Source organism: Aedes aegypti, chromosome 1, assembly GCF_002204515.2.
Source record: "Aedes aegypti strain LVP_AGWG chromosome 1, AaegL5.0 Primary Assembly, whole genome shotgun sequence".
Lineage (NCBI taxonomy): Eukaryota > Metazoa > Arthropoda > Insecta > Diptera > Culicidae > Aedes > Aedes aegypti.
In genome coordinates this window covers 281,316,806-281,340,471 of record NC_035107.1, presented here as the reverse complement: position 1 = coordinate 281,340,471, position 23,666 = coordinate 281,316,806, and the positions used below count along the sequence as shown (strand labels likewise).

The following is a 23,666-nucleotide window of genomic DNA, read 5'->3' as shown; positions in this document are numbered from 1 at the left end:
CTCAACAGGCCTGGATGAATCAATGAAGCTCATCTTATTTACATCGAGACAAAACTTTAACAAAATGTTTTATTTATGAATCAAAAAAATGTAGTGAATAAAATTTGGCCACTTTGGAATATATTTCAGCTAAATAAGTTGTTAAGTGGCCAATGTTACTTGAAAAACTGTTGGAAAGCTTACATACCTTTTCCGAAAAAAAAAAAAATACGATGCACTGTTCCACTAAAAAAATAACTGTTTCGATAAAAACCAAGTTCATTTGAGAGATAACGAGCACTTTAATGTTTGCTTATCAAATTTAACGTATTTTGGTAGAATATTATTCAAAAGAATACTGTAGAGTTTTATCGTGCTTAGTCGATTGTTTAGTGTTTGAGAAATAAATAATAGAAGTCGATCAACGAGAAAACAAAGTTTAGAAAACTGTAGCTCAAATTGTCAAATCTAGACAATCTTCTGCCGCCAAAAAAATCATGCATGGTTAAGATATGTTCAATTCACTTATTCCTAGGCGCCAAATAATGTGTTATATGAACTCTCACTATGTACGCCATCGTCGAATCACATGCGCCATTTTTCTGAAGTGCCCCCCCAAACACAGGCGCCTAGCTCCGCTAGTGGTGACTATAAGTCACCTGAAGAGATCAAAAATGGAATAAATGATTTACTTGGATTTTCCCCAGTCCAAGTAATCATTATGAAAAAGAGAACCCAATCTGGCATTGTTCGGAAAGGGCTTTCTCAAGAATATTATTTAGTTCACTTTAACAAAAAAGAACTAAATAATATTAAAGCTTTAGAAAAAGCTAAACTTATGTTCGATGTCCGTGTGACGTGGGAACATTTCCAGAAACCTGGAGGAAATTACCAGAACCCCACTCAGTGCCGTCGGTGCCAAAAGTGGGGTCATGGTACAAAAAATTGTCGCATGGATGCTAAATGCATGATTTGCGGAGGTTCTTCTCACGCTAAGGACGACTGTCCTGTGAAAGAAGATACCAGAAAATTTCAATGCGCCAATTGCAAGGGCCCTCACAAAGCTAACTTTTGGGAATGCATTTCACGCAAAAGAGTCGTTGAGGCTCGTGCCAAGCAGATGAAGGATAATATCCGTTACGATAACGGTCGTTTCCGGAATTTGCCTGGTAGAGTATCGAACAATGCTCATTTTTCAGTTAACGATCGCTTGATTAGGAATCATACCCACCAGGAAGATCATAATCATGCTCATTCACAAACAAATTTTAATCCGTCGGGTAGCCGTTCGAATCTTTCAATTTCGAATGTATCTACCCACGGTAAATCCTTTGCCGATATCGTAGCAGGTAATTTGAACTCTTCCCCAGTTCGTTCCATGAGTACCCATTCTACTTGTTTCAAATCAAATGGAAAAAACCCTACCGCCACAGGTAACTCCTACCCCGCTTCTTCGTCTACCGAAAATTCCAATGGGAAATCATCAGATGATATGTCTGCCTCTGATTTTAATTTTCTAACTGAACAATTGAATCTAATGATTGATGCAATGTTCAAAGCCACCACTATGACTGAAGCAGTCCAAGTAGGTGTAAAATTTACAAATAAAATTGTTATTGGATTACGTTTTTCTAATGGATCCAAATAATAATTTAAATATTTTAAATTGGAATGCTCGTTCTCTGAATGGTAAAGAGGACGAGCTGTTTAATTTTCTTACAGCTAATAACGTGCATATAGCAGTTATTACCGAAACTTATTTAAAACCTGGATCCAAATTTAAAAAAGATCCTAACTTTTTTGTTTATCGTAATGATCGACTTGATGGGGCATGTGGGGGAGTTGCAATCATCATTCATAGGCGTATAAAACATCAACTGTTTTCGTCATTTGAAACTAAAGTTTTTGAAACTTTAGGTGTTTCTGTTGAAACACAGTTTGGTAAATATACTTTCATAGCTGCCTATTTGCCTTTTCAATGCTCTGGACAGCAAGTTAATTGGCTTCAAACTGACTTGCGAAAATTAACTCGCAATAAGTCAAAATTTTTTGTCATTGGTGACTTTAATGCCAAACATCGGTCATGGAATAATTCTCAAAGTAATTCCAACGGCAGAATTTTATTTGATGAGTGCTCTTCAGGATATTTCTCAATTCAATACCCTGATAGCCCTACATGTTTTTCCTCTTCTAGAAATCCATCTACGATTGACTTGGTCTTAACCGACTCTAGTCATCTTTGTAGCCAATTAGTTACTCATGCTGATTTTGATTCTGATCATGTCCCTGTTACATTTCAAATATCGCATGAAGCGATTCTCAATCCTATCAGCTCCACTTTCAATTATTTACGAGCCGACTGGAATATATATGAAACGTATGTTGACTCTAATCTTGATGTTAACATTTCTTTAGAAACTAAAATTGATATTGACAATGCTCTTGAAACTTTAACAAATTCCATTGTTGAAGCCAGAAACATTGCAATTCCAAAATGTGAAGTAAAATTTGAATCCGTGATTATAGACGATGATCTTAAACTCTTGATCCGTCTTAAAAACGTGAGGAGAAGGCAATTTCAACGCACTCGTGATCCTGCTATGAAAATTATATGGCAGGATTTGCAGAAAGAAATCAAGAAACGTTTTGCAGATTTAAGAAACAAAAATTTTGAAAATAAAATTTCTCAATTGGACCCCGGCTCTAAGCCCTTTTGGAAATTATCTAAAATCTTGAAAAAACCTCAGAAGCCTATACCGGCATTGAAAGAGGAAAACAAATTATTACTAACTAATTGCGAAAAAGCTCAAAAACTTGCTATGCAGTTTGAAAGTGCGCACAATTTTAATTTAGGACTTACTAGTCCAATTGAAAATGAAGTTACTCAGGAGTTCGAAAATATTCTCAATCAAGAGAACGTTTTCGAAAATGCCTGGGAGACTGATTTGGAAGAAGTGAGAACTATTATTAAAAAATTCAAAAATATGAAAGCTCCTGGCGATGATGGAATTTTCTACATCCTCATCAAGAAACTTCCAGAAAGTAGCTTATCATTTTTAGTTGATATATTTAACAAATGTTTTCAATTAACATATTTTCCTGACAAATGGAAAAATGCTAAGGTTGTTCCAATTTTAAAACCAGACAAAAATCCGGCAGAAGCTTCTAGCTATCGTCCAATTAGTTTGCTTTCCTCCATCAGTAAACTTTTTGAAAAGGTTATTTTGAACAGAATGATGGCCCACATCAACGAGAATTCAATTTTTGCCAATGAACAGTTCGGATTCCGCCATGGACATTCGACCACTCATCAACTTTTACGTGTAACAAATTTGATCCGTTCCAACAAATCTGAAGGCTACTCTACTGGTCTTGCTCTTCTAGACATAGAAAAAGCATTCGACAGTGTTTGGCATGAAGGTTTGATTGTAAAATTGAAAAATTTTAATTTTCCAACATACATTGTTAGAATAATTCAAAGTTATCTGTCAAATCGTACACTTCAGGTTAATTATCAGAACTCCAGATCTGAAAGACTTCCTGTAAGAGCTGGTGTTCCCCAAGGCAGCATTTTGGGACCAATATTATACAATATTTTCACATCTGACTTACCTGAGTTACCTCAGGGATGTCAAAAATCTTTGTTTGCGGATGACACAGGCCTCTCCGCCAAAGGACGAAGCCTGCGTGTCATCTGTAGTCGATTGCAAAAAAGTTTGGATATTTTTTCTTCATACTTGCAAAAATGGAAGATTTCTCCTAATGCTTCCAAAACTCAACTAATAATATTCCCACATAAACCAAAAGCTCTTTATTTGAAACCTTCAAGTAGACATGTTGTCACGATGAGAGGGGTTCCAATAAATTGGTCAGATGAAGTTAAGTATCTAGGACTCATGCTAGATAAGAATTTAACTTTCAAAAATCACATTGAGGGCATTCAAGCCAAATGTAACAAATATGTAAAATGTCTCTATCCCCTTATTAATAGAAAATCAAAACTTTGTCTTAAGAACAAGCTTTTGATATTCAAACAAATTTTCAGGCCAGCCATGTTGTATGCTGTACCAATATGGACTAGCTGTTGTAATACCAGGAAGAAAGCTCTGCAGAGAATTCAAAATAAAATTTTGAAAATGATTCTGAGGCTTCCTCCCTGGTATAGTACTAATGAGTTACATAGAATATCCAATGTTGAAACATTGGAACAAATGTCAAATAAAATAATCAATAATTTCAGGCAAAAATCGTTACAATCTTCTATTGCCACGATTAATGCGTTATATGTTTAGGTTAAGTTAGGTTAAGTATATTAAAAACTTTTTTTTTTTTTCTCTTATAAGCAGGTGAAATCAACTCACCTGTAAAAAATCTGAACTGCTACGGCAAATGAAATGTAATATGTTGTTAACAAAATGTTAATAAAATCTTAGATTTGTTTTACCAAATTAGGATGATAGTGTTGTCTAATAACACAGAACACCTAGATATAAGAAATAATGAATGTAATGTTTGGAATGATACTAATAAAAATATTAAAAAAAAAAAAAAAAAAAAAAAAAAAAAAAAAAAAAAAAAAAAAAAAAAAAAAAAAAAAAAAAAATCTCCAACAAGATATTGAAATTCTCTCGCAAAATTGTTTTAAAATCAAACTGAAAACCATTCTTTTGAATAATCAGTCCAGTATTTAATGTTAATATGTCTCAACTTTTAAAATGTTAGTCAATTGTTCAGCAATTTCTTATATTTATCTTATATTTTGTATGTCGAAATAACTAAAAGCCTACATGTATGTATTTGTACTCTAATCAGTCTCTAAGAGCCAAAGGCTCAAAGACAAAATAAAATCAATAAATAAATAAATAAATAAATAAATAAATAAATAAATTCGTTCTCATTTGATGTTGGAGCAAGATCAAAGCAGGCGAAGAAAAATATCCCATCTTTAGCAGTCCACGATCGGCAATATATCGCAAGTTGTAACAAGTTTGATAAATAAGAGCAGCTAACGAGGTCCCCAAAGAGAGAGCGATGATAAATTCATTTTTTCTCGCTTGTCCACCATTGGGGTAGGTGTTTTAATTTACTGGCACGATAAACAATCTCCTAACATCCGATAGCAATAGTGTCCTCAAGTCCTGGAACTTGTTTAGAGGGGTTTTCCCCCGATCTAATCAGAGTTGTAGCAGTATATAATAAACAGGCTTTCACAATGTGCTTTCATGATTGTTACAGAGATTGAGAGATTCTCATAATTTTCACATTATTCAATCCCTGGCTTTAAAAAATATGTCTTAGAAGTTTAATTGGAAATTTGTGAAAAATTATCTGGAATCCTTTTCATTTTTATTTATTATTAATTACAAAAATGGTAATGGAATTTACCTAAAGGAATGTTTGGCAAAATAATAAAAAAGCGGAATTTTTACTACAATTCACAATATATTTGAGACGACATTCAAAGAGAAATTTATAACATCTTAGAGATGTATAAGAAATTTTCTCAACATTTTTTAGCAGAATCATATTACAGTCATCCTAAGAAGAAGTTACACGGTAATATTTTTCATAATATTAAACAGCTCTTGGAATTACATTCTGATAACATTCATTGGCAGAATCCTTATGGATCATGCACAAAATACGTCACGCTCCAAGGGGGGGGGAGGGGGTCAAGCCAAGCGTGACAAGCCTTACAAAATTTTCGAAGGACTCATACAAAAAACGTGACAAAGGATACATAGATTACTGGTAAAAACGTGTTATTGAAGAAATGTTCGGTAGAACTTATTATGGAAACACTCCTTATGAAAACTGTAGTATAATCTATAATGGAATAGTTCAAGCTAAAACAAGAAAGTAAAATCATATTTTTTATATAATTGTTAGGACAGTTTTAAGGTTTTATATTTGGTTATTCAATCTGGAATTTTGAGAAGTGAGTTTTCCCTAGATATGTTGTTGAAAATTTTAACAAGAAATTTCTCAGATATTTCTGTAGAATTTTGTCAAATGTCTTCTAATGAATTTTCCTGCAACACACCTTTAAGTATTTTTAAGGCTGTAGTAAGAATGGAGCATTTGTCAACATTTTAAAAGCACTTTGCTTCCGATATATTAATAAATCACGAAAAACAAGAACGTCAATTTATCGTAATTGGCAAAATGAAGAAACGCTTTTATGTTTCTAGATTTGTTGTTCATTTGGATGAAAACTGCTTTTTTCGTTTCTGCAAATGCACAATTCTAAATAGAAAAATAAGATACTCAATCAAAATACAGAAAAAGGTTGCCTGATAACTACCTTAGAAGCTCCTGAGACCGTTCGCCAATAATTTCATTAAAATTCACCAGATGCATTTAGTCAAAAAAAAATCCCATAAATAGTCATTACAAATTTCCGGAAGAAGATTAAAATCAGTTCCTACAAAGTATTTGCCATGACTTCGCCTAAAAATTCGGGAGTTTTTCCCCCAAAGCCTAAGTATAAATTCTCCCAAGATTCAGAATACAAATATGTTGATATTCAGAATACAGTAGGTAGTCCTGACAATCTTTTTGACTAAAACAAACTTCTTAGGGGTCTATTTTGTACCATTTTATGCGACTCGTCGGCAGTCACTGTCGAACACAGTAGGCATGCATATTTCAGAAGTCACCTATCGACCACGGAATAAAAACTTAACAAGGCAGGCTTATACCATCCCGACTAGAGGCTTCTAACAAAAATATAATAAAATTTTATCAGAATATGATATCCATATCATATTATGATATAATTTTGTAAGGCTCCGTCATCGATAGAACATAATAAAACAGAAATATATCATAATGTGTTTTATTTCCCTTTATGATATTTTTTTTGTTCATTTTTGACAACTTTATAACAAAATAAATAGAAAGTTAAGCATCTCAATAATATACAATATTATCGTATATCGAACAGTATTATAATTTTGATACTTTGTATCAAACATTATAACTTGGTTTGGTATGTTTTTGTTAAAATTAAAACACATTTTGTTATGTTTTTGTTACTATTCATACAGTTTTTGTTATAATTTTAGTTATTTTAACAACATCCTGCATCAAGTTTGTAACAACCTATGTTCGAAAAAAACTTATAACATAATAACATATGCTGATATAATTTTATTATGTACCCTTAGTCGGGATATACCATCCGGACCACTAGATCATTTTTTTTTTTCAAAAATTTGTTCGAGGTGGATAGGAATGACGTCGTCAAGAAGCTGTCAGCTTTCGGAATATATCAACTCTCAATATAGTACATCGTGCTATCGACTACCATATTAATCCTGTCATACAGAGTGACAACTGTCGAATAATTCGACTGACAGAGTCGTGTCGAGTGAAATTTTTGATCGACCGTGGCTCCTGTCAGTGACATCTGAAATATGCATAATATGCATTCTTACTTTGATCGACAGTGACAACAGAAGAGTCACATGAATCTGCTCGATTTTCAAAATAGACCCCTTATTCACCAGCTGTTGCTCAAGGCTAAAAGTAAAATTTCCTCAAGAAATTTCCTAATTAGTTTTTTTTTATTTTCATTGATTTTACTCTGGCAATCCTGTAAAACTTTTTTTTTTCAGGTATAAAGCCAAGAATAACTTCGCACCGTTTAGTCCTCTAAGCAAATTAAAAAAAAATCCAGAAATTCTGTTGTAAATCCCTAATCTCCTCACAACATGTTTGCACATCTAGATTCTCTTTTAACCAGAACTCAATTAGAAAGCACAAAAAAGATTATATATATTTTTTTTTATTTCCCTACTGGCAAATTCGGGGATAATACCTGAAAATAAGCTATAAAAATATCCAAGAAAAGCTCTACAGAAATATCATGAAATGGAATGATTCCTAGATGAATCCCAGGAAAATCCTTAAGTTCAAGATGAATCGAAGCCAAATCTCAAATTTTCAAGAGCACAAATCTGGAGAACCGAACAACCATTTGAGCTCAAAACCTTATCGATTGGCCACCACCAGTGAGTGATCAATCGATTAGGGTTTCAGTTTTAACGGATGTTCGGTTCTCCAGATTTGTGCTCTTGAAAATTTGAGATTTGGCTTCGATTTATCTTCACCTTAAAAGAATTTATGAAGTCCTAGAGTAAATCAGCTTGATAATTATCTGAGTTTGTCAAAAAAAAGGTTATGTTCCTGATGGATTCCTAGCAGACATTGATGGAGGGTCTCATGAATGAATTGTCACTATCTTGTAATACAAAGATCCATGCATATATAGATGAATCTTAGAACGGAATTCTAGGGAAAAAAAATAAAATTGCCATAGTTAAGAATAACAGTTTGAAAACACAATATTTTTTCAATCGTTCTTCATTAGAAAACTATTAGATAATTGATGGATAATTCGCTCAAGATGATAACGGAGTAATGATTGAAAATATTTGCAGAAGAATTTGTAGAATCATTTGAGGACAAATGAATTAGTAAATCCCTTCGAGGACTCTCAGAATAAAATCTTGTAAGATTCGCTATAAAAACTCCCAAACAAATATCACCAAAAATCACATCTCCTCCATTTCTTAATATCAAGGATGGAAATCTAGTGATCGGATGATGACTAAATAAATGATGCATCGCGGATGTTCTTTATCATGCGAGCATAGCAACAACGATAAACCATTAGTCGTCAAGTCCTAACAACAAACTTCGCTCCACGAAAAATGATTCGCTCGGCATGTGTGCTAACGATCAATTGTTCGCAAACCAAAGACCTAACTTTTAGAGGTTTTCTATGCATTTATTCTGCGATCTTTCTTCTCGTATGCCATTTTTGATTCAAAAATCAATCGGACATGGTTTGGACGAAAAATTATGCCGTGAGCGCGTTCTCATTCATGTTAATCGCAACATGTAACAACATCCGACAAACAGTGTACCGTTTTGATTCATATTACGGACACTTAAGGCCTCAGTGAAGTATAACCCAGCTTGGACCATACAAAATAAATCATTCTGTATGATTTTTTAGCGTTATCGAGCGTCGGAAGCCCTTAACTTTCGGATGGTGGGTAAAGAATACGCGTCCGCAACTTGAATAATTTTAAATAAAGCAAAACGTGTGGCCTTTTCATGATTCTTATTCCGGACGCTCCCTCACTTTTGCCTCATATTCCGGACGCTTTGATTCGAATTACGGACAGCTCATGATAATCATTAATGGAACAGTCAAATCATCAATTGAAATCGTTCAACCACTTAAGAGACGTCTAAGGTAGTTGGGCATTATAAATTTGCAATGATATTTATAGAAAAAACCTAATAAAACGAGCCTCGAAAATGAGAACTTTTGAACGGCGAAAATTGAAACATTTCGTGTGAAATGTTTCCCATACAAACGAGACTGTCCGGAATTTGAAGCTGTCCGTAATATGAATCAAAACGGTATCTGATGCTCCATGTATCCTTACTATGCGCGCGTGATGAGGTGGTCAAAACATGCTTCTGCAAGATGGACGGCCCTCTTAGATCATTCAAATATTGTGTTGTTAAGCTAAGTATTCTGCTCCGCTCAAGAAAAGTGAAAATTTCTGAAATGGTCAAGAAATTTTCTACAGTGAGCTACATTAGAATTGACATTTCTTTTCAACTGCGTACTGCGATCAATGAAAAATGCTTTTCTCGAGTATTCCTCGCAAGAAATTTACCACTCATCGAGATAGGCGATTATATTTCTGTTGAAGTGCATACTTCCCATTAGTCGCTAGAGATGATTTTTTTTCATCCTTGTTCACTAATCATCTCTGCATATTTATTTCTCCATATACAGCTCAATTTTTATCTTCTCTCCATGTTCTCCTCATGATCTTTCAACACCCCATCTCTATCCATACGCTACTAACAATCCATTCTGAAAAACAACCTTACTCCACTTCAAACCACCGGCGACAACAGCACAACTCAACAAAATTGTCTCCCATCGGAATCATCCCAAGGGCATCAATCAAAACCTAGTTTCGAATGAAAAAAAGCACTTGAAGAAAGCTTCACGACTGAATCAAATCGTTATTTGTTTCGAGAGAGACGCAACTCGGAAACCTCTCGAGTGCCAATAGGGCGATATTCAAAACTGAAAAAGCAATAGATAGCTCTTTTTCAGTGGTAGTAAAAACGAAATCCTGAAGCAATGAAAGCTCTACGGAAGATGAACTAAACACAAAAAGTTATGTATTCACTTTACACTTGATTTCTAATCACTACTTTTTTGATCCAGTTTCCAAATTGCAAGTAATTTACGTTTTTCATTATTTTCCATACGTTTTGACAGTTCTCCGACTACCATTCTTCCATGCGCTTGTGTTGAAAGTTTGAGAAATTTGAGAATCCAGCGTAGCGTGATCAGTGGGAAGAATACAAACAACAGTGTCGTCGCTCGGCGGCCGGTGAAAGAAACTGAATGTTCGAAAGGTTGTTGCCTGTACTTTTTGCCGCTGGCGCCAACTGTTAGCGATTAAGAACGAAATAAACAGTCGTTACCCTATTCCAAGACCAATAGGGTAACGACTGTTTATTTCGTTCATAACCGCTAGCAGTTGGCGCCAGCGGCAAAAAGTACAGACAACAACCTTTCGAACATTCAGTTTCTTTCACCGGCCGCCGAGCGACGACACTGTTGTTTGTATTCCTCCCACTGATCGCGCTACGCTGGATTCTCAAATTTCTCAAACTTTCAACACAAGCGCATGGAAGAATGGTAGTCGGAGAACTGTCAAAACGTATGGAAAATAATGAAAAACGTAAATTACTTGTAATTAAGAAACTGGATCAAAAATGTAGTGATTAGAAATCAAGTGCAAAGTGAATACATAACTTTTTGTGTTTAGTTCATCTTCCGTGGTGTTTTCTTCGCTTCAGGATTTAGTTTTTACTACCACTGAAAAAGAGCCATCTATTGCCTTTTCAGTTTTGAATATCGCCCTATAGGGCGATATTCAAAACTGAAAAGGCAATCGATGGCTCTTTTTCAGTGGTAGTAAAAATGAAATCCTGAAGCAAAGAAAGCTCTACGGAAGATGAACTAAACACAAAAAGTTATGTATTCACTTTACACTTGATTTCTAATCACTACTTTTTTGATCCAGTTTCCAAAGTGCAAGTAATTTACGTTTTTCATTATTTTCCATACGTTTTGACAGTTCTCCGACTACCATTCTTCCATGCGCTTGTGTTGAAAGTTTGAGAAATTTGAGAATCCAGCGTAGCGTGATCAGTAGGAGGAATACAAACAACAGTGTCGTCGCTCGGCGGCCGGTGGAAGAAACTGAATGTTCGAAAGGTTGTTGCCTGTACTTTTTGTCGCTGGCGCCAACTGTTAGCGATTAAGAACGAAATAAACAGTCGTTACCCTATTCATTTTCATCAATCCATGGTCACTTCTGCTACCATCCTGATGCTGGTTGATGTTGAGACGAGATTGTGCAGCAGTGTTTGGAATAAAACGTTTTGGTCAGATTTGCCCCCATTCCTCACATTATTCTTCTTGTTTTCGTTCATGTAGGATTTGAAAATTAGAAGGAGCAAGAATAGTGGAAAGACAACGTCTTTTATTTAAATTAATTCATTAATACATTCAAGTCCTGAAATCAAAATCTTCATCCATCATCCAAAATTTAAGTGTTTTCAAAGCTTGATAATTCTAAGGTATCACAGAGAATGATTCAATTTATATGTTTTTGTTTTTAATGAGGTCTCGAACCAAAAAATGATTTACCCGTCAATTATAATATATTGACTGTTTAACGATAAACTTGCGACGATCGACGCGCCACCATAATTCATATAATGGTGGGTATTAGAACTAAGTTGGAGGTGATGATTTCGCATTTTGGAGGTTAACATCACCTCTAAACACTAGCGATTTTGCGGTGGGATGTTGACGTTTGATCACGAATAGGGTAACGACTGTTTATTCCGTTCTTAAACGCTAACAGTAGAACAGGAAAGAACCTTTCGAACATTCAGTTTCTTCCACTGGCCGCCGTGCGACGACACTGTTGTTTGTATCCCTCTCACTGATCGCGCTACGCTGGATTCTCAAATTTCTCAAACTTCCAACACAAACGCATGGAAGAATGGTAGTCGGAGAACTGTCAAAACGTATGGGCAATAATGAAAAACGTAAATTACTTACAATTCGGAAACTGGATCAAAAAAGTAGTGATTAGAAATCAAGTGCAAAGTGAATACATAACTTTCTGTGTTTAGTTCATCTTCCGTGGTGCTTTCTTTGCTTCAGGATTTCGTTTTTACTACCACTGAAAAAGAGCCATCTATTGCCTTTTCAGTTTTGAATATCGCCCTATTGTCATCAGATATTGTATAAGATGATTAATGAGGCTTTCGAACCTTTGCGACATTCAATACGTTTGTTCTTAATAGGGTAACGACTGTTTATTTTGTTCTCAAACGCTAACAGTTGGCGCTAGCGGCAAAAAGTACAGGCAACAACCTTTCGAACATTCAGTTTCTTTCACTGGCCGCCGAGCGGCGACACTGTTGTTTGTATTTCACCCCCTGATCGCACTACGCTGGATTCTCAAATTTCTCAAACTTTCAACACAAGCGCATGGAAGAATGGTAGTCGGAGAACTGTCAAACGTATGGAAAATAATGAAAATCGTATATTGCTTGCAATTAGGGAACTGAATAAAAAAAGTAGTGATTAGAAATCAAGTGTAGAGTGAACATATAACGTTTTGTGATTAGTTCATCTTCCGTGGTGCTTTCTTTGCTTCAGGATTTCGTTTTTACTACCATTGAAAAAGAGCCATCTATTGCCTTTATAGTTTTGAATATCGCCCTATTGAGCTAGAAATCTCGCGAAGGATATCTTGTAGTCTATTTTCATAGGAACGTATTTTCAGGAATGATTATGTTCTGTGTTTCCGTTATCCACACGTAAAACTAGCCATGTTGGCTTTACTTATTCGCTGGACACTCGAATTCTAAGGAAATCCTCTTATAGAACTCCTAGCAAACAGTACACCGAAGTCAGAAGCTTTGTCTTCTTCGGTACGCTATTTTGAGACGGGCTATTGATCCACCATCGGAAAATGCTATTTGGGAATGCTTACGTAAGAAAAATGAAGGGGTTAGCTTCTATGAACTCACCTTGCACGGAATCAAAAGAAGGAGGTGGGAAAGTTGCTGCAATTCGATACTTTTTTTTCGCCTTATTGATAGCGGTTCAGATGGGGCTTCCCAGCTTGTCAACTGAAGAAGTGGATTGTGAAAGAATGCTTGGGCCTGTTTCGGTGTAGATTCTTTCAGGGAATCTTTCAAAGTCAAGCTAAATATCACATTACAATTTGTGACTTAAATTGACTTGATAGAAGATTAAGGACATTTGTTTTGAATTAAGCATCGTTTATCCGAGTTCATAACGGCATATCCTTCTAAGGCTGTACAATCACCGAAATATCTACAATCGCATCAACATCAAAAACATACAGTTGTGTTCAGAATAATAGTAGTGAAAGCCGATTTTCATACAAAATGGTCAACTTTGGCATGCTGTAACTTAGTTTCCATATGAGCAATCGACATGAAATTTTGACAGTGAACTACAAATATACTCAAATTTAATACCACAAGATTTGAAAATTATCACACTACCGGCTTAAAAGTTAAGCACTAGGTGAAATCACTCAAAATAATAGTAGTTTTTCTTTTGCAAATTTTTGTTCAGCAACAATTTTGTTAAAAATTGGGTTGTTTATAAATTCATAGCTTAGGTGGAAATGGTTGAAACGATGAATAAAGAAAAATTCAAAAAATGAAAATACAGCAGATATTGTAATTATTAAAACTACTATTATTTTGAGCGATTTCACCTGGTGCTTAACTTTTTAGCCGGTAGTGTGAACATTTTCAAACCTTGTGATATTAAATTTGAGTATATTTGTAGTTCACTGTGAAAATTTCATGTCGATTGCTCATATGGAAACTAAATTACAGCATGCCAAAGTTGACCATTTTGTATGAAAATCGGCTTTTGCTACTATTATTCTGAACACAACTGTATGTATTTCGCCGGTCACATTTCTTGAACTCGAATTGGCTTCTCAGCCGTGAAAAAGGAATAAAAGTGATTTTCCAGAACCCTCACGCGTGACGATGTCTTCTCTTCTACGAATCCGATTTCACACGTTTCGCGCCACTCTCTTTTTTTTTTGCAATCAATGAATGGATCAAATGAACCGTGCAATGTGCCACGCAGTTCGAGTTCGAATTCACCCTCCATTCAACTTGTCTACTTCTTGGATTGATAAGTGAAACCCGAGGAAAGTAGCGCGCAATTTTAGGACGCTGTCTGGGTTGTCAAAGCTTGCGAATGAAAGTATGTACCCCTATTCGTGCGATTCTCAAGAATTCATCATTCAATCATCAGCAATCATCAAAAATGAAAACCAGTTTTGGTTCAAATTCAATTAAATCCTCTTGAAAATCTATCATTGCATTACAGGTAGCAAGTGTAGTGCGATGATAGATTGTCTTGAACATTGCTTCAATTTTGAGCAAAAAAAAACTTATTTTGAAAATTTGTAAAACGATGATTTTCGATTATTAGGTATATAAATTTATATATAAATATTATATAAATTTGTCAAACGATGATGATTATTTTCCTCTTAAACATCCTTCGCTAGAATTTCGAGAATTATGATTGCTTTAAGGCGACGTAGGCCGTCATTGAAATTTGTACGCGTCGTTGATGATTGTTGCTAAATCATCTCACGATTTCGAATCAAAGAAAATCAGTTGGTTTTGCACTGACACAGCTGAAAACGTATAAGCATACTTTATGCATGTTAGCGAGTACAAAGATACTTTTTCAAATCAATATAAACTATTAAGACTGAGTTTTATCACTTTGAAATGCAAGCTGAAAAGTCATCATTGTTACCAAAACGAATGACGGGCTACTTAGCCTTAAGCCTAAGTAGCCCATTATTCGTTTTGGCAGCCATGTTGACATATTAGCTCGCAATTTCAAAGTAATAAATCTTAGTCCTCATATTTATTTATTTATTTATTTTCGTCAACCGATGTAGACTAGTACATTTTACATATACATATTTTTGTTTTATTTCTTAATACTAAAATTATGAAACTTATAAAAAATATTGAAAAAGAAAGTGTAGTGTAAGTAATGTTAATTTCATTTTGTTTTATTTTATGTGTTGCGATTTCTAATGGATTTGAAGTATGTTTTTAGATTTTGCCGAGACATGGTAAAGTCAATAGTTTCGCAATGTTGATTGTAAATGGCCATCATTTGATTTAGAGGCCCGTTTTTGGCAAAATTTTTTCGATGATGATTTGTCAAGAATAAGTTACGATTTCGTAGTTGCCTAGAAGGAGCGTAGAAATTTAATTTTGATAAGATTTGTGTAGAATCAATACGTTGCGAAACGATATCATTTACAAATGAAACTCTTGCGATTTCACGCCGCTCTCTCAAAGTTTGTATGTTAATAAGCATGCAGCGTGCTTTGTAGGGTGGAAGTGGAAATGATGTCCAACCTAATTTACGAAGAGCATATAGTAGAAATTATTTTTGTACAGATTCTAATCTTTCTTCGTGTGTCATTGAGAAAGGAGACCATACAATGCTGCAGTATTCCATGATTGATCTTACATATGTCATGAAAGTTGTAGCAGAAGCGTTTTATGAACCCTAGCATGTTATAAGCCCTGTGAATTATTGTATTGTAGTGGTCTACGAAAGAAAGTTTAGAGTCTAAGATTACTCCTAAGTCCCTTACTCTTTCACATTTTTCCACATTTTGATTTCCTAATGAAATTGAAATTCGTGGTGTTGTTCTTTTTCTGCTAAATGATATTAGGTTGCATTTTTTTACATTCAATTCTAATAGGTTTTTTTTGCACCATATGTAGAATTTTTCTATTTCATTGCGGAATACATTGATGTCTCCTTCATTTCTTATTTCCAGGTAGAGCTTCATGTCATCGGCACAAATTAACACTTTGAGTTTATTGAAAATGAAGGAAATGTCGTTTACATACATAATGAAAAGAAGAGGTCCCAAATGAGAGCATTGAGGGACACCCGAAGTGACTTGAATTGGTTTTGATTTGTTTCCTTTGAATTTTATTATTTGTTGGTGGTCAGTTAAATACGATTCAAGCCATTTCAGCAGTCTTGGCTCGATTCCATTTTTTTTTTAGTTTGAAAAGTAGCATTTGTATGTCTATGCGATCTATCTACGTGGTGTCCATTGTCCATTGCATTCAATGAATAGTCAACAAATTGAAGTAAATTTGTTGAGGTCGAGCGGCTTTTAAAGAAGCCATGTTGTGTGTCAGTAATTCTATTTTCGATTTGAAGAAATAGATTTTCGTTGACAATTGACTCGAAAAGTTTTGGAATACAAGAGATAATGGCAATACCACGATAATTACGTATGTCAGATTTTCGGCCAGATTTAAAGATAGGCACTAAAAAGGAGCTTTTCCATATTTTTGGGAAGATTCCGGATTCAAGGGATTTATAAAAAAGCCAAAACAATGGCGCTGTAAGTTCTTTTGCTAAATTTTTCATAAATATTGGTGGAATCGTGTCAGGGCCGGGACCTTTTGAAGCGTCCAAATTTATTAGAGCGTCTGAAATTTCCCGCGCATGGATTTGATTTACACCAATATCTCTAGAAAATTCCGGATAAAACGCAAGCTAATTGCGATCGCGGTCTTCTTCCGAAAATGTAGTATAGATTTCTTGGATAAAAATTTGCATATAGATTGCAAATTTTATCTGAGTTGTCACTCACATTTTCATCAAGATTCAATTGATTGCAAATGTCCAAATATTTTGCTAAGTTTTCATCTTTCTGGTGTTTCTTATAAATTGTTGTTATACCATATTGGATTTTTTGTACTGAGGTTTCGCCGTATTATTTTGGAAGGAATTTCTTGTTTTATGATTTCTAGTACAATTTCATTGAATGTGTATGCAGCAGTTTCAATATTTCCTTCATTTCTGATTATTTCTTGCCAATTAACACTATTTTTTCATAGTCTGCTGATTTGTATTCAAAGGCTTCCTCGTATTCATAGTCGTTGGGTCTTGCATTCTTATGGATGAATAGGGAATATTCGATTGCGGTGTGAAATGCTTCATTTTTCCATAATGGATTCAATGACTCAGTTACACAGAAATCTTCGTAAATGTTTGTCAATAAGAAATCCAAATAACAGTTTTGCCTGTTTTTAATATGATTAATTTGATTTAGTCCTAAATTTGCGGTTTTATCGAAAATAAACTGCAATGTTTCATTGTCCCCGACGACTGGGAGTAAAATACATTCATTTTCAGAGTCCCGAATGACATTGCGTTGGTTAAAATCACCATAGGTGAACTTTAACCTCTGGGGGGAGTTGTGATAAAATTTGTTCGGCACATTGTAAGAAATTTTCATACGTGCCTTTATGTGCATGGTCAGGTGGAAAATACACTGAGGCAAACAAGCGTGTTTCATCTGCTATGTGTGACTTTACCCAGACCTGTTCGAATTCTTAAAAATTTTGCGTATTAATAATTTCAGAATAAAATCAGTTGAAAGAGCAACGAGTACTCCCCCACCTGATTTTCTTCCGGACTCAGAAAAAATCCGGTCGCCTCTGAATACGTTGAAGCTGCTTCCAAAGACTTCTTCGCTTTTTACGCTTTCAGTTGCTTGTTTCAGTTGCCAGTATAACCGAAAAGGATGTGCCTAAAATGTTTTTATAGATTTGCTTCATTTTTGCTGGGCTTTTCATGCGATTGAAATTCTGACAGTATATCAAGATTTCAGCCACACTCTGTTTACATCGCAAAGAAGTTTTTGGAGGCACGTCGTTTGATAAAATTATACTATGTTCTTCCGTGGAAGTGGGCGTCCTTACTTGCGAAAATTTGATGGTCCTGGTGGGGGAGAGAAGAATTTATGCGAATCTTCCGCAATTGCTGAAGTCGGTTAGTACGCTCACTCGATAGATGCCGACGATACGCCTCCAGATCTGCTGCTGCTTCAGCTGGGCCAACTCCATATTCCTGGTGTACGTCCGCAAACATTCGTAGAAGATGATCGGGATCCGTTGGCAATCCTTCCGTACCATCTTGATGCTAGTTGGTGTGTTGCCATCGATGCAGATATTTGCAGACTGGTCCTTCATGTATGCCAGGTACAGCTGGACGATCTTCATGATGTTGGGATCACGAAGTCTTGCCTTTAGGAAGCGGCCATCACCCTCCGTAGATTGCTGAGTTAGACGAACGATAGGAGGTCTCATCGGGTCTAATTCTAATTGGCTGTCCGGATTTGGCAGCTGATGTTGGTGTTGCTGCTGCTGTTGGTGATGGTCATGCTGGTTAGCATCTGGGAGGGAGAAACCGATACGAAATTTCTGTACGTCATAGTGAGCCGAGATTCTGCTGTCACGAACTGTCACTTTGAGCCCAGATCTTAAACAACGGACAAACATGGAAAAAGCGCGTAATTGATCAAAACATATTTTTGAATTTCATCAAATGTGACAAAAAATCGATTGATATGCTATTCATGCCTATTCAAAAGAAATGTCACGATAGCACCTTTTATTCTGATTGAATATAAAGTATTCAAATACGCATAATTTTACTTTTTCTAATGAAAACGAAAATAAAATGCATACAAAACTTTGGCCCTATTTTCATGTTTGTCCGAAAACTTCGAAGGTACACAACAAAAGAAAACTAGCGATTTTCATCAAGTCTGCCTTGATTGTCGTTGGCAAGCTGGTTTTCTTGCAGTTTGAAAAAAAAATGTGTCATATTTCGTGTGTAGTATCGGTGCCTCCCTCCCAGGTTAGCATTAGCTCCATTTAGAGTGTTGTTACATGTAGGTTGTATTATTTGGTGTTGGTTTGATGGTTGTTGTGACTGCCGGTTAATGCTCGGTAATGGAGGTGTGGCAGCTTCATTCCAAAATGCTGTATTGTGTGAATGCTGGCTCTGCTTTTCCGCCCGATAAGGGTTTATTGTTTCACCCTTTCTGAAGTTGATTTTCTTTGGGACGGATAGACCGGAAATAGGATGGTCGGTGGTAGATGGTGGACTGGAAAATTTGGCTTTGGCGATCGCCAGTAGTTCTTTGTCTAAAACCAAGCCCTGATTTCGTTCTTGTAGTTTAGGTTTAGCTCTACTGTCTACGGTTTGCTCATAACTGACTCGGGAGATCTGTTCTTTTCTTCGTTTTCTCCTTTGTCTGGCTTTTTCGGCTGCTTTTTCCTGAAGCTGTAGATTAGTCTGCTTTAAGTCGTATGCAGACCAATCCTGCCTCCAACACCGTTTGTTTCCTAAGGTACGCCAACCAGATCGAGAGGTGTTAATTTTTAGTTGAGCTGCTGCATTTGAATTAGAAAACTTTGCTCGACGTTCAGCAAATAGAGCAGCGATGGCATTATTACCATTTTCCAGATGGGGTGGATTTGATTTTTTCAAATGCTGCTGCTTTTCAGGTCGATTGGTAGTCTGACGTAGTTGTTGTTGATGCTGTTTTTGCTGGTGATGTTGATGTGACTGCTCAGACACTTGATTGTTGTCTAAACTTTCTGGTAGTTCCTCCTCCAAACTCGTTTGAGGGCATTGATTTTCAGTTATTTTTGACGTAGAAATAGTTGCTGACACAAATTTTATTTCCTCGAGAATTTCCTGAAGTGAATCTGCACTGTTTTTTGAAAGTGCTTGGTCATTATTCAGGATCGAAAGATTCTCGGTTTTTTCCGTTAGCCGTAGAATGTCTTTGTGGACATTAGTCAGCCGTTTGTCCAAAAGCTCGGCGATTTTTTGCGACATCACCAAGTTGGACTCATTAATTATGGAGTGCATGCGTGAGTCACACGACTTTACGTGCTGACTGACTGTGCTTGTAATTTGACCGTTATTATTGTTTACTGTTTCTTTCAGGTCATTTAGCAACAGCTCAATGCTGTCGAAAAGTTCCGACATTGAGTAAAATTTTTTTATGTCAGCGGCTACTCGTTGGTTTACATCTGTTTGGGAGTGGATTACTTCCAGAAGTTGTTCCTGTTGGTGAAGTAGTTTCCTCACGTCGGCTTCCTTCGGTAAGATGTCCTGGCAGTCAGCACACATAGGCACCATAAATGCGGTGATAATGTGCTCCTGATGACGCTGCACTCCGATGCACGCTGCATGGTATTTTTTGCTGCAGTATTCACACCTCCAAAGAAAGCGATCGTCACTAATGCTGCACGATGTAACACCACACGGCATGGTTAAAATACACGCGCACGCGGGGTAAAGGTAAAAAAGTTACTTTGATACGCTGACGCGCGGCGTGGTTTAAAAAAAAAAGTTGAATTGCTATTTCTGGCTAAGCACGAGAAGCGCGCAGAGCTATGTTGTCAAAAAGAGAAAATAAATATATACAATTGAAGTTCTGGCTGACTGGTACGCGCGCGGGCCCGGGGTCAGAAGTCTAGTTGTAAAATATTTACAAGAGCGCTAAGAAAGCGCGTCCGAACTCTAAGGTGGTTCGTCACAGAATGATCCGAAAAAGTATCACTATGGACCTATTCACGGGTTCACTATTTGACGTTTTAGCGGTGCCGTGTTATTTATTGGACCATGGTAACCAGTGAATTCGGCACCGCTCAAACGTCAAATTAGTGAACTCGTGCATCGGTCCATGGACCTATGCACGAGTTCACTAATTTGACGTTTGAGCGGTGCCGAGTTCACTGGTTTCCATGGTTACATAAATAACACGGCACCGCTAAAACGTCAAATAGTGAGCCCGTGCATAGGTCCTTAGGCGCTGACATACATAAAGTATGCTGATACTTTTGCAGAAGCACCAACTGATTTTCTTTGATTTGACATGATTTAGCAACAATCATCAACGACACGTACAAATTTTAATAACGGCCTACTTCGGTATAACCAAATTGAAAAAAAAAACTCTGGCTACATAACTGTGTAGCATCTACTCAAAGACACATGAAACTTTTGGTTACATCGGTTATTCCGAATAAAACTTTTGCTAATCAATGGATATGAATAAATGTTCTTATTCTCATTTAAATTGATTACCAGATGTTCCTTCCAACATGTTGATTTCATTCAAATAATGTCTATAAAACCACTTATTCTTATATTCTTGTATCTTATTATTCTCAGACCACCAACCTCCCCGGATCAGTTTCGGTTAAAATTTAATTTCCATTACCTTTTCTCGTTCGGCAGGCAGAGTACCCTCGATAAGATGACCCTCGATGGAAACCCGACAAAATGAAACCAGCTCCTAATTGGTTCATCGTTTCTCTGGCTGTTGTACTATTGCACCATTATTGCCATCACTTGACGACTGTCGAATGCTACTACAGGACTCCACCGGTCTCGTTGTCTTTGCCATCGTCTTCAGCGTCCGTATCGTCTTCGTCTCCATCGATGGCCTACGGTGACAGCGAAAGTATGTCTCTAACCTAATGGATGAATTTCATAAAACCGAAATAAAATCATTATTACCTATTATGCTTGATTGGATACAGTTCTCAAGTTGACCCAGTGTCCCGCGGGGTCCGATGCCCGATTGAGGTGCGGTATCAAGGAGTACCATGCTGACCACATGAACTCGTCCGACGTGCGGTGGTATTTTAAGGTAAGTTGTGTTGCTTTTTGGGCATCCCTATTTAATAGTTAATGGTACTTTGCCTAATTATCAACAAGCTACTTGGAATTTATTCAAATATGATTACATTAAAATGCTTGCGAGCTTTGAAGAAGCTTTTAACCTGATAAAATGTGGTTACATTTACAGCGGCACAATAGATTTCAGCGCTATACAGTTGTTTCATTCACTCCAATACTGCTAATTTATACATTATACCTGAATGTTTGATATCTAACATTGATTGTTGAAGCCAAACACCATTAGCTTGTCTTCCATCTGATATTATGAGATTTTTTTTTCTTGAATCCTGTTCAGGATTCTCTTTAGAATCCTGCTCGAAATTCTTTTAAAATCTTGTACAAGATTTTAATCAGAATCCTGTTAAAAATTCATATCAGAATCAAGTTAAGGATACTCGTCATAATCCAGTTCCGGATTCTTGCCAGAATCCATTGAAACCAGATTACCACATTTGAAAACATATTCTAGTAAACATAATGTTCTATTCTTCCGTAGCCTTGTGGCGAGGGAACCAATCGCACCTCTTGCACCAACCGGGACCAACTGGATCACGTGCCGTGGCGCCCAATTGACTGCGAAGGTCGAAGATGCCGCGTTACACTTTTCATCCGCAACACTACCGAAGCGGATTCCGGCCTGTACCGCTGTAGTATACACCCCTACCGGACGGATGATCGCACCCAGTTCGACATCCAGCTGATCAGAACTTTTCAGCTGGATGTTATAAGTATGACCTAGCAGCTCATATGACCCTCGCATTTCTTTACTTCTCTTCACTTTTTCTGTCAGAGTCCCTCCTGGACGAAACCGTGGGCGCCCCAGAACTCCTGGACAACCTGCCAGCCAACACCACGGCTCTGCTCGATTCCCAGATCGTGCTGCAGTGTCGGGTCTACAGCAAGGTTCAACCGTCGATCAAGTGGTTCCGGCGGATCAACCTGAACAATCCACCCCTGGATGAGCACAACTTCAACCAGGACAAGTCCATCCGGTATCTGGAGAACTTCTACGAGCTGGTTCCGTCCTCCGGCGAGAAGCCCATCTCCGACGATGTCTACCTCAGCAAGCTGATCCTGTACAACGTGTCGGAACGGGACATCGGAATCTACGTGTGCGTGGGGATCAACTACGGGGGCGTCAATACGGCCGATGCCTACGTCAACGTGGTCCACCCGAACGGATCCACCGTTGGCAGTGGGACCAGCGTGTCGGATCTGATGGTGCTGTTCCTGATCCCACTAGCCCTCGCTTTGATTCCGGTGATCGTGTGGATTTGCTTCGTCGTATCGAGGAGGTGCAATCAACAGGGGGTGGACGTGAAGCCGGTGGTAGCCGAAGCGGTACAGACCAAAAGTGGCAGGAATGCTTATCAAATGCACCGTCATTCCAGCGGGGATGTGGTTTACGCCGCGCCGGAAACGCCTTTGAGAATCGTTCACAGTGGCTATGGAAGGGGTAATCACAAGCGGAATCTTAGTTACGAAGGGTCCCACCTGTATGAGAAAATCAACGTAGTTTAGGACGTGCTCAACGGAGAGATTAAGTTAAGAACGTAAGTTTGTAAATTTGGTGCCAAAGTGATATTGTAAATATTAGATGTACATTTGTGAAATAAATTGTTTATTTATTGGAAACTGTTGGACTTTTTTTAATATTTAAGACGTATTGATCAAAAAGACTCAACTTGCTTACTCTAAGAATATTTTAAGAATACGAAACCTCCATGGTCCGTGCACAAACATACGTGTTACTTCTTTTTCGTCTTCTTCTTCTTCTTCTTGGTATTTACGTCCTCGCTGAAGTGGAGCCTGTTTCTCAACTTACTTAACTAACAATTTTAGCGCTAAGCCAAGATTTTTTGCTTTTTCCGGTTTAACAGTTGAAATGAAGTAGCGAACTCTGCAAAAATGAAATCTGTCAAAAATAGAACGATTAGCGTGA

General features: G+C 36.9%; 2 protein-coding genes across 2 annotated transcripts in view; one reads left to right on the top strand and one right to left on the bottom strand.

The window, feature by feature from the left end:
- LOC110674157 overlaps window positions 1–21,339 on the bottom strand; it is a 75,333-nt gene extending 53,994 nt beyond the window's left edge. The window contains exon 1 of the mRNA XM_021837982.1: window positions 21,261–21,339. The gene's annotated coding sequence lies outside the window, so the exon portion shown is untranslated. The remainder of the gene's footprint in view (window positions 1–21,260) is intronic.
- The window catches only part of LOC5577200 (fibroblast growth factor receptor-like 1), a 40,683-nt gene extending 17,324 nt beyond the window's left edge, over window positions 1–23,359 (top strand). The window contains exons 2-5 of the mRNA XM_001663241.2: window positions 21,278–21,503; window positions 21,583–21,692; window positions 22,221–22,452; window positions 22,515–23,359. Of these exons, the coding sequence (XP_001663291.2) occupies window positions 21,323–21,503; window positions 21,583–21,692; window positions 22,221–22,452; window positions 22,515–23,245 (1,254 nt within the window). The 5' untranslated portion in view covers window positions 21,278–21,322 and the 3' untranslated portion in view covers window positions 23,246–23,359. The remainder of the gene's footprint in view (window positions 1–21,277; window positions 21,504–21,582; window positions 21,693–22,220; window positions 22,453–22,514) is intronic.
- Window positions 23,360–23,666: the final 307 nt, after the last annotated feature.